This window comes from Bombus affinis, chromosome 4 (genome assembly GCF_024516045.1).
Source record: "Bombus affinis isolate iyBomAffi1 chromosome 4, iyBomAffi1.2, whole genome shotgun sequence".
Classification (NCBI taxonomy): Eukaryota; Metazoa; Arthropoda; class Insecta; order Hymenoptera; family Apidae; genus Bombus; species Bombus affinis.
The window spans coordinates 11,429,893-11,442,040 of record NC_066347.1 but is presented as its reverse complement, the minus strand read 5'-3'; the positions used below and the strand labels follow the sequence as shown (position 1 = coordinate 11,442,040).

The 12,148-nt window shown below is 29.9% G+C and overlaps 2 protein-coding genes across 5 annotated transcripts; both read right to left on the bottom strand.

The window, feature by feature from the left end:
- Positions 1 to 569: 569 nt before the first annotated feature.
- On the bottom strand, positions 570 to 5,678 carry LOC126915160 (DET1 homolog). The gene is made up of 8 exons (XM_050719611.1): positions 4,471 to 5,678; positions 4,230 to 4,367; positions 4,012 to 4,156; positions 3,816 to 3,924; positions 3,531 to 3,723; positions 3,156 to 3,439; positions 1,880 to 2,086; positions 570 to 1,663 (listed from the first exon to the last, which is right to left on the bottom strand). Exons 1-8 carry the CDS (start codon positions 4,876 to 4,878, stop codon positions 1,480 to 1,482), a joined length of 1,668 nt encoding a protein of 555 aa, XP_050575568.1. The 5' UTR covers positions 4,879 to 5,678; the 3' UTR covers positions 570 to 1,479.
- Positions 5,679 to 6,346: 668 nt separating this feature from the next.
- Positions 6,347 to 11,402, bottom strand: LOC126915129 (E3 ubiquitin-protein ligase RNF126). Of its 4 annotated transcripts, none has more exons than XM_050719557.1 (8): positions 10,965 to 11,402; positions 10,139 to 10,240; positions 9,817 to 9,983; positions 9,467 to 9,571; positions 8,108 to 8,280; positions 7,895 to 8,010; positions 7,701 to 7,798; positions 6,347 to 7,536 (listed from the first exon to the last, which is right to left on the bottom strand). In XM_050719557.1, the coding sequence occupies exons 1-8, from the start codon at positions 11,043 to 11,045 to the stop codon at positions 7,446 to 7,448; spliced, it is 933 nt and encodes a 310-aa protein (XP_050575514.1). In that variant the 5' UTR covers positions 11,046 to 11,402; the 3' UTR covers positions 6,347 to 7,445. The 4 variants fall into 4 exon arrangements, with proteins under 4 accessions (XP_050575514.1, XP_050575515.1, XP_050575516.1 ...); XM_050719558.1 differs by having other exon boundaries at positions 9,467 to 9,568; positions 10,965 to 11,401; XM_050719559.1 differs by having other exon boundaries at positions 8,108 to 8,268; positions 10,965 to 11,400.
- Positions 11,403 to 12,148: the final 746 nt, after the last annotated feature.

Sequence of the window (12,148 nt, the reverse complement as noted above, 5' to 3'; positions counted from 1 at the left end):
ATGAAGCTATAAAAACGAACGGAAAGCTGCTGTATTTAACGATATAGCGGCTGATTGTATTTGGGCAGGACAGTGTTAAAATTCGTTTGTAAATTATGAATATAATTACTTTTGGCTTCCCGTCTTCGGCATGATAACAGGTGAAACTGTTTTGTTTATACGTATATATAGCCTTCACCTCGTCTGCCGATGACATAATTCAAGCATGTACACTGCCACTGTTCAAGTATGCTTGTATAATAAATTTGTAATAATAACGCTCAAGTATGCAGTCACATGTCAGTAGTCGGCTAAAGTGTACGCTCTCAATTTTGTAGGTAATTTTATTCGAATAAAAAGACTTCAAATTTGAATGTGAAATTATATCCATGAAAATATAAAATATATTTGACCCTATTAACTCAAATACGCATTGAATAGTTGATTGCATTCTAAACGGTATAGCAATTTCTAAAAATATTAAATTTCGAAGAATATGAAGTTTTACCTCTTATATTAGATTATAACAGAGAGGAAAGGAAAATATTATGATACAATTAAACACTTGGGCACATGATAAAGACTTTAACTTATTCGTTATAGTGTATATACTTTTATTATATGTATTTACATGTACGGTACTTTTAAATTTTTAAAGTTCGTGTAATAAAAAGATTCTGACATTTAAATTTAATCGTTGGTCAGTATATAATAAAACATTATAACACTAAGTTACATATTTCCAAATGGCTTAATATTTGGTCATCCCATAAGTTCGTGCCGACTTTTGTCGTATACATTTCATATTTTAAAGAAAAACAAGGGAACTTTCATCGAGACGTAATAATGGCCCTACCAGAAAAATGGGAAGAAGTTGTACAACGAGAGGGGGATTACATTTTTTCATGAGACTGAAAGGTATGTAAACAATCTTAACATATATAACCGCTCGAAAAACGGCACGAACTTATGGGATGACCTAATACCTTGATCATTTGAAATTGCTTCATTAATAGAAGAATAGCTGGCAACAGTTTCATATAACGTATGCGTAACTCGTGAAAGTTATACAAGGTGTTTGATAACTGGTGGTACAAGCGGAAAGGGGGTGATTCTACGCGAAAAAAAAAGTCGAAAATATAGAATACAAATTTTTCGTTTGAGGCTTTGTTTTCGCGTAGAATCACCCCCTTTCCGCTTGTACCACCAGTTACCAAACACCCTGTATAACGTATATTTATTATACCGAGGATTATAGAACATAGAACGTCATATCCAAGATTATACGAAGCTCTACTGTTAATGAAGAGTAAGGGAAGTATCAACGAAGTACAAAATCCAATTAATCGTATTTTCGTAATAAAATTATTTACATATACATCAACTCTTTTTTTTTTTAATAATTCTTCAGTTTGGAAAAGTTAAGATTATTATTGAAACTGTACAATGAGATCGTATTCATCGGAAAAATGTAATACGTTGAAATACTTCGATGAAAAGTTAAACGTGCCTAACATGAAAACTGACGATGTATTCTGCGTTTGTTCGTTGAACAGAAATAGCAAATGGATCTGTTGGATGGAAGGTAAATGCAACTAGTCGTCTCGCAGCTGTAGGTGTTGTACGACCTAACATTCCCGCATACATTCGAAATTTTAAAAGACCAGAATCACGAGCGTAAAACCTTTAAAAATAATGTAATAGCATTAATAGCATTAAATAATTTCGTTTAAGTATCAATTATCATTACAAAAAGAACAATTTTAACATATATATATATATATATATATACGTGGAAGTAATTTTAATAACCCTTGGCAATTTTTCATATGAAATTTATACATTTCATAGATTTAGCAAGTAATTCCCAGAAATATCAAAAGTCAAATGGAAACTATACCGTATAGGATGTTCGCCGCAAGCTTTGGGACGCTCCATCATAGATACCCATTTGTCATCGTAACAAAATAGGGATAAGTCTAGGTACGGAGAACTAGAGTAGGATTGAGCGCATATAGGCAATTGAGCAAGTAATCTTTTCGTAGCTTCTGTAACACCACCGTATCTGGCACTTATTATTGTTTGTTTAAATCTCTGTTGTAACAATCTGTAATAAAATTATGGATTAATACTACTTTTAAAATATTTTTGGAAACTGTGTTGTGTTTTTGCACACCACTGGCGCATTTCCTTATCAGTAATTGCTCGAACTTGGTCACGCTGGATGCGACATCCAAAAGGACAGGCAATAAGAATGAAAACGATACGTTACTATCTGTAAAAAATGAAATTTATATAACTCCCTTTTTTTCTCACAACATAAAAACTGTTAATAATCCGGCGACATTTTTCTAATTAATATAATATGATATACATAGATATAAATCCATAAATAAGTCATAAATCGAATTATTTAAAGAATTATCGATAGTTAAATAGGAATAGATGAGAAGATAGTTATTTGAACATTTGAAAATATAATAGCGCTTCCCAAAGGAATATCTAAGTGAAGATTGAGTTATCTCTTCTGTTTCTTCATATTTGCGCAGATAGGTTTATATTTTTATCATTTTTAGCATAATGAATCCTCAAATTCTCCTCATTAAAAATTCCGGTAGTTCTAATCCTAAAAGTGAAGTTCGACTTTGGTCAGGTTAATCGAAATCAGAAAAATCTCGCCAAATCATTAACGATTCTTACATTGTAATGAAATAAAAATTATAAAAATTTCACTTTTCACGTATCAAAATGATGGCACACCGTTTGTTGCTTTAAGCATCAAAGTGCCAGTGTTCTGGTGTTAACTCGCACGAGTGACGCCAATTGCCGAGAGTTGTCACATTATGTGGAACACCTTGAATCGTACTTTGAAACATTGCTATATTTGATCGATAATTACGTTGAGTAAATCCCTAAATTATATGACTAGAGTATATGTGTATGCGAAACGGAATGTTCAGTTCTTTGGGCGTTCGAACAACAAGAATTGAACATTGACGTCCAAAATAAAATATTTCCATATTTCGAAAATGATGAAAAATCTATGTGTACACACACACGCACACACACGCGCGCGCACACGCACGCACGCACGCACGCACGCACGCACATTTAATCTTGTTTCACAATACTGGGATATCCTGTATAATTACACTGTACTCTCGTGAATATTATACCTTGCATATATATTGTTAGATGGAGAACACATATACTGACAATCACCACTCATTCTAGCATTCCTGAAGAAATCGCTGAAGTTTTCAAATTGTGTTAATAATTGTGTGGATGTGTTATCATATGCAGCTAATATTTTAGCAGTGACCATATCATAAACTACCAGAAGTGCAGGTTGTACATTAGGTTCGTTTGCTTGAAGCGTCGCCACTTCTTCACTTGCGAATCTTACAAGAACATGATTTGTATCTAATAACTGCATTTTCCACATTCGTAATGAGTTTAACTGAAACATTAATTTATTATAATAACATATATTCAAAGCACCATTATGCTTAAGATTTTTATAATAAACGTATTCAAATTTTATACAATACTTGGTCAAAATACTGATAAAAACGTCTCAGCTCGTACGGATCCTTTGTTGTATCGCTAATATATGCCGCCCTTTTGTACAAATAAACCAATAATTTATGTTTAAGACAGTTTATTGTGACATCTCTAAACGGACGACAGTTCACTCCTGGACACGCACTTCTGACCAAATATGCATCATCCTCTAAACAAAACCTGTTCCCAACCAAAGTCAGTTATTGATAATGCAACAATAGTTACTAGAATAAATTCAAAACAAAAAAATTGTCATTTTATAGAAGTGGTACCTTCCTATTGTTCTAACATTGATAAACATCCCATCGAGAATTTGAAATATATGAATGGTTTGATGTTGTACAGACAGTACTGCCAATATATCTTTATAAAGGTAGAGGCCTACATAAATAAAAATGTTTGTTGATTGATCTGAATAAATGAAATAGGCACGTTATTAATGAGCAATATTTAATTAAGACTGCTTGCCTTGATTATGAGACAAATATATTTTATCTACTTTAAAATGTCTAGTATCACACAATTTCCCTCCGTGTAAATCGACAAGGTGTAAGCTATAATCTTCAAGAGGTGATCTAGGATTTGGAGTCAGCGCTTCATTGTTAGAATAAATCTTAAAGAATAAAATTTAATATTATCAATCCTTAATAATTTAAGAATTAATAGCCATATGATAACATCTTTACCTGATAAAAATGTGGTCTCAATTCATCCGGAATATGTGCAGCTGAACCAACAATTACATACCGCCCATCGTCTGTAAATAAACTGCATTCTCTGTTCAATTGTTCATTACTTTGAACCACATTAACAATCCATTTAGCCTATAAATATTGTAATAAATCCTGTTATTTATTTTAGTTGATAAAAATTGATCATTAATAAATGAAGCAGTGATATTAAAAGATTAAAAGTAATACAATACACCTTAAAAAATCGACTAAAAATGTTCCTTCTAATTTGGAAACTACATTCGTCGTTCTTATGACCAATATATTCGCCTTCGCAATTTGCTAATAAATCAGCAGCCGCAGATGCACCACGATATTCATAAACCTCTATAGAAGTTTGGTCTGCGCTAAATGCTATTAAATAACGACCATCAGGACTAAATTTCCTAAGGAAACATGGAGGTTTCTCCACATTCATAACAGTGAAATTTGGAAATACATTTTGATAAAACTGTCTAGCACAGTGTACGTGTGTTCCTGGATAAGAACAACCAAATGTTTCCCGACGTTTCAGGCGTAATACTATGTTCTGTGGACCTATTTTACGAGGTTTAATAGGGCAAGGTTCTGTCACGTATTCAATCTTTGCCTCCTTTTCAGCCATCCCTTGCGAATATTACGAACATGTAACAGATTATTCATTTCACTTGATGTACACGTAAGTGTAAACCGAACAACATAAACGTGCCTCCTACTTTTTTTTTTATAGAAAAATAGATCAAACCCTATTCTCTTGGTTATGTTCCATATTTCATTTAAGTTTGTAAGAATGAAAGTTTTAAGGTTGATTTTATATTAAAAACAGAAGATAATCTTATATTTGTAAGATTATTAATGTTATTAACATATTTTACTCAAAATATAAATAACCGATATGACTTTAAATCAACATGATTTTCTCCCCATTCTTCTATGCGAAACGATCTGCTATGTCAGTTTGAATAGATTTTGCATCAAAGTCTATCTATTTCTTTTTGCACCTATTTTCTTACTGTACAACTTGTGTAACCATATCCTGATTTCAAAACTTTTAAGATATCAACTTGTTCATTCTTTCTGTTTTTATTGTTATATTTATAATTATCACATCATTATTTTACAGCACTTTATAAGAATTACTTTATTATTACAAAGATACTATACTCATCTATGCATAGCGCATCGTATATATATCGCATACACGCATGCGCGTATGTGAAACACATACTGATCGACCTATACATATATGAATTGGTATAAATTTATTAATAATATAGGCAATAAATCTTCTAACATTTAGGATCGTTCGTATAAAAATAAGGAATGTAGATGAAAATTGTTCAATATTTTTAAAAATAACCTACCAGAATTCTTAATTTTGAATACTGCTTACTAAAAATATCTATACAACTCCTATATGTACATTTAATTGCATGCAGAATATTTCTCAAATAAGACAGTCCTATTAATACTATTTGTCGATACTACTACTATCGCTATTATACTTGTTATTCTATATTTATATATATATATATATAGTTTATGTTATCTGTTAATTATCTGTAACAGTTAGATTTTTTTAAACAAAAACCATTTATTTATTTTCAAGTTTGTTTACAATCTTTTGCAATTAGATAATATTTAGTTGTGTAAATTGAATACATTATCTCTTTTCCCAATTACAATTTTTCATCAATCCTCCACTTTTCATATTTAAAAACAGAAAACATAAAGAATTAATGTACTCTTTATATTTTATTATATATACTGTGAAAACAAATCAAATTTCATTGATCTATAAGAACAGCAACACTATAATTTATTACACGTATATTACGTAATATGGCAAATTGAAGAAGTGTTTATATGTATATTGATATTGCAGATAATTATTACCTGAATTGTATACTATATTGAAATCTATAAAGTTTAACATGATACATATCCGTATCTAAATGCTATTCACATTCTCTACTTTATTCATATATCTATGATACTTATTTCAGCTGATTATCAGCTGTGAATTACAAACGATCAAATTTGCATCTGTACCAAACCCATATCAATTCAATGATAAATAAACAATTCGTTCATTGCGCTAATAGTTAATGTAATATATTTATGCTCGATTTTATGACGAAAAGAGTAACATAATTTATATAGCATAGTATATAACCGTATTTGAGAAAGAAAGTACAATTTCAAACAAGTACACAAATATCATGATCCATTCTACTTTTCCATTTCTCATAACCTCCATTGTAATTTTGTTATCTCTGTAATTTTATTTCATAACCAATTCTTGCGTGTATTTCATACACCAGCATAAATTGCATAGGATATTTGTTAATGATCAAAATAAAATAAATTATATTGATAACAATTTGCAGTACAATACTGGTGCAAACACTTAGTTTCAAGAAAAGAATGTAAATAAGAATATTAGTGGCTAATTTTTTTGACAATTCTTAAAACTCAAAGAAATACTCGTACATGTATGTTAAATAAAATAAAAAAAAAAAAAAAAAAAAAAAAAAAAGAAAGAAAGAAAAAGAAAAAAAAAGTATGCCAGAAAGAAAATTGATGCATAAATTTTCAATTAAACTGTACACAATTAAAACCACTAATGTTTCTTCCATTATTTTTATATATAACACACTTCCTACGCTTAGATTATGTTACAGTGTTTTTTCTTCATTTCTCATTTTGTAAACATTATTGTAATCACCTTAAATTTATTAAACATCCAAATTCAAACTTTTATAAAGAAACATACACATTTTTCTTAAATTTCTTACTTATTTTTGCAAACTATGAAATTGTGTATATGCAGGCGCGCGCGTAAATAAATATATACATATATATAGCAACAATGATTATTTCAACTATAAATACGCACGTCTTTGTTTGACTCTTAATGTTCATATCTCGTTATAATTCATGCAAAGCAACACATGCAGGTTGTAATTTTATATTGCGTTATTTTTTCTTGTTTCACATTACACTGTTGATTGAAGTATAAAGCTTGAAATTTATATTAGTGTCCAGATACAATATTGATATATATGAGCATCGCTCGAGTGAACAGTGCCAGGAAACAAATTTGAAAAAAGTGAAAAATAGACGCATGTCGTGTGTGTATATTTGCGTGTCCTGCTGGGTAGAGAAAATATTAAGACAGGATAATCAATCTCAAATCTCACTCGATGAGTTACTACTGGAGTTATTACCACTCGAGGATGAAGGTGATGATGTTCTAGTATTATTTGATTCGTTGGTTGCCCTAGAAGTAAATAGATACAACTATGAGACTTTGAGACTTTCATACTTTCTACATAATGTGAATATTCAAATTCTTAAAATGTATAGTTTCCACGTATTACATATATATAAAAATATCTAAGTAAAAAATTTAAGCTTTATATAGGTAAAATATTAATAACATACCTAAAGAGAGCGACTAAGCTACGTCCTACGGTATCCTGATGTACTTCTGCTGAATTTTGACTTCCCAAGTGCTGTCTACAAATAGGGCAAGTACCATGCTAAATGAAAAAAAGAAAAGAAAGAAAAATATCATGAAAAGACATTTGTATCATCTCGAAATAAAATTGAACTCTTCGAATTTTTTTCAAACTTACCAATTCTAACCATGGCACAATGCACGGTGTATGATATAGATGTAAACAAGGAAGTTGCTTAACTGGTTCAGAAAGTTTGAAGTCTTCCCAACAAACGGAACATTGAAGTTTACTATCTGTATGTATAATTTATAAAATATAACTTATTGTTAATGTTTAGATTAATTCTTTAAATTATGAGTTACAATATACATATGTACAAGTTTTACTCACCCACATGACATTGACTCACAGTTATAGTTGGTATTTCATCGATTTGTTTTCTCGGTAAGGGAGGTGGACCAGTTCCATCAATTTGATTCAATAATTGCGTTACAATCGCGTCTAAGCCATCTTGACCCCAGACATAATCTCCAGGATTTCCCAAGAACAGTCTAATATTGAATCTACATTATTGTGCTTTATTTTAGTAATACCAAATATCAAACAAAGCAATAATGACTTTTATCCTGGGTGAACAAGCTTTCAAGTGCTTCTCTTTATGTTTATTTATACATATCTAACGTTCACTCATATGGTATAATGCAAGGAAACAATGTAAGGCACAATGCAAGTTGAATAAATGTGATTTTTCATCTACTATTTACAATATCACTCTTCAATTTATGATTCATGATCCTGAATTCACGTAGTAAATTTAACATATTTTATATTAATAAATTTAACGTATTTTGTATTAACACGCGCGCGCGCGCGCGCAGATATTTTGTGTGTGTGTGTGTCTATATGATAGATTTATTCAATAGATGTTCGATAGAAAATAAAAGTCAGCATTACTGTGAAATAAATCATAAAAATATCTTCTTGCAAAAAGGATATAAGCCGTTATAATAATTTTTTCAAAATTTCATTGTCATTTTTTATATATTTCCATTAATACCGTTTATTAATATCTTTTCCATGTAACACATTCTCAAGTTACTTTTTTTTTTTTATTCAGTTATTTCCATCCTTTCTAACAGTGAGTACCACATAGCATGTGATTATTTGTGTGGAATTGTTCAAATTTTAGCCTATTATAAAAATGTAAAATGAACGAACATACGCTCATATACGCGCAACATACGCATATACACACATAAATCAGCTTCATCTATTTATACGCTATTTAAAAAATATTATGTATAAATATAAAGAAAAGTAAAAATTACATATACAATTATATATTCTATGTAATGCTTAAAAATAAGCTATTAACTAAAATTTGGTTCTAATTTCATTGAAATTCTTATTAAACGGTTATACTTATTTTTTTTCTTAATAAATACCATGATATCCTGTTTTATATGCCAAATAAAAATATTTTACATGCAGATGAACTAAAATTGGAAAATTGCTTTTGAATTCACTCAGGATAATATTCTATATAAATAACATGCAAATCTCTCTCTCTCTCTCTCTCTCTCAAGATAATTTTACATAAAGTATGTGGTTTTCTCTTTTATATTATACAAGTTAAAAGATTTGATTCGCCTTGCAAATCTTCTGAACTTGAGGAATTATATGCATACATGCTTGTATACATTAGGTAAATAAGAATAAATGTATAATAAAGATTAATATTATACATACACAGGTAGTTGTGCAGCTTGTGCTACTCCTTCTGAGAGATTAAGTATAAAATCTTGTATGAAATTCTCTACAGACACAGGCATTACTTCCTGTCGTCCACGACTGCTGTTCAACATAAAAATAACCAATCATATCCATGCATACCGCAGAAGTCGGTAATAAATTAATTACATTTATTAATTTTCATTTTTATATAAATAATTTTTGTCTTTAATATACTTTACACTTACGTTACATTAAAACGATCAAATATATCATAACCATAAAGATACATACATGGCACTAATTATTTAATTAGAAATTTTAATGTGTAAATGCTGTGAGCTTTTAAAAAATTAGAAGTGATATACCTATTAGAACGACGTGTATCTTGTGGATTACGTGTCCAATGAGCTCGTCTTCTACCAGCAGGACCGTTATTTCTAACAGGTGTAGAACTAAACGGTGTTTCAAACTGATTAGAGAATTCCGTCTCGTATTCCCCTCTTAAAGGAACATCCGCGTAACGTTCCCAAAGCTACATAATAAATATTTGATCAAAACAATAATGAAATACATCAAAATATAATGAAGTTACAAAACTAAAATATTAAGATTTAAAAACAATGATCATTTCATCTATAATGCATCTATAACGTTATTTACTATTATAAACTGAGAAATGATATTTACATCATCCGAGTCATTAGTAATATGCATTCCAGATCCGCTGTCACTGCTATCGCTTTCTAATTCCTCTATGAAACCACTCGAACATCTTGGACACGTGTAATCCTAGAAAATAGATTGAACATTATATCAAGACATAATCGACAACAACCATTCGTGTCATTACAACATGATTCCAATGTGTTTTGTAAAATAATTTGAATAAATATAATACACAGGAAATAACTTAAATCTTTCTAAGCTTCTTCTCGTGTATCTGTCAAAAAGATACCTATAGACTTAATACTTAAAGATCAATGGATGAAGTATCGATAACTTTTGTGTTTGTTTGTTTAGATTAGATATTAGTTACAATTAATGTAATTTATTGTACAATGTTTAATAATAAAGCAATATATTACCTAAAGAAATCAATGATCAATATTAAGTATACATATTAAGAAAAGTATCTAGAAAATAAGCATAAGAGAGATAAAGCGCATATAAAAGCATTTTAAATAAATATTCTTCGATCTAATTGAGTTTTACATTAAAATAACATTATCTTTTATAATACTCGAGCGTTAACTGATTTTAATATAGATGCATAATGGTGAAAGTAAAAATGTAAAAGATAATGAGAGAATAGTAATTTGTGCGATTGTTTGTACTCGAAAAGACGATAGTTTAGTAGGATTTTCTATATCGAACTAAAAAAGAAGGTAGAAGGAAAAGAACTTTTACGCGTGATACCAAAGGACAACTCGGAACAAAAAATTTAAGGTTTTACACATAGTGTCATGTTTAACAGTATAGTTATTAACGTGAAAAGAAGGATAAATATACTTACAGGTAATAAACGTTCAATTTCGATACTGCATTTGTGACAAAAAAATCGGGACATTGCCCCGTCTACAACGGCTTCCGCCATCTTTTACGTGTCCTCTTTGCTCCTCTTGCCTATTTCTGACTATCGTGATGAATCGTAACCCGTCACAATTCTTGATGTACGTTGATTACGTTTTAAGCGAATGCCGAAACAGAACTGGAAAACTACTGATTTTAAATGATACCTCTACGTATCACGAGATGGCGTTTAATTAAATTAGTCGATTTACGCATCAATCTATCATTATATCGTTCGATTACAATTCTTTAGTTTTAGTTTCCTATAGTTTTAATATATTTTGTTGTTCCCTAACTTTTATTCAAATCGTAATCTTTTTTCTCAATTATCAGTTATAAGTATAATACCATTGTGTCTTTTATTTCCATTTGTAAAATATCCGTGAAGACATTTTCTGAATAAAAAGACTAGATCGTCTTCAAAAATAAATATCTATATACTACATACATAATATTTTCGTTCGTATGCAGCAAGTAAGATGAAATCCTTTTACTTTTTATGGTAAAAGATGCACCAAACGTGCATAATTATTTACTTTATCAATCGTTAAATACGTATATACTTAGTGCATACATTTCAAATGGCTCGTGCATTTCAAATATCATACATATGTATCTCGACAGAGAAATATAAGGTTAGGTATGCTGTACACGTACGCACGGTTGTTGTATGTATACTTGACCATTTATTTAGCTACACATTTTTATTCAGGGATCACACGATGAAAAACATTATTAATTAAAAATATACTGCAATAACAAATAGTTTTCGGAAAAATATGATTGATATGTACGACTCTCGATATCGTATTTAGCTATCAAATTATTATATGTAATTAAATATACATTTATGTGTGTGTGTGTTATATGCGCGCGTGTGTGCGTGTCATTTTTTGGTACAGTGTACTCGCGTATAGTGGCATTATTTTCGAGTAGACCGTGCACGAATATCTTTGACTATGTCTCCATTTCACCACATGTTTGATCATGCTCAAATTTGTAAAATCTTTATACAAATATTTACGCAACTATAAGAAATTAAAAAAGGAAAAGAGCGTTACATCGATTGCAGAAATTTCGTATCAAGTTATGTAACGTTCTACATGGAACTGTATTAAAAATCTTTAC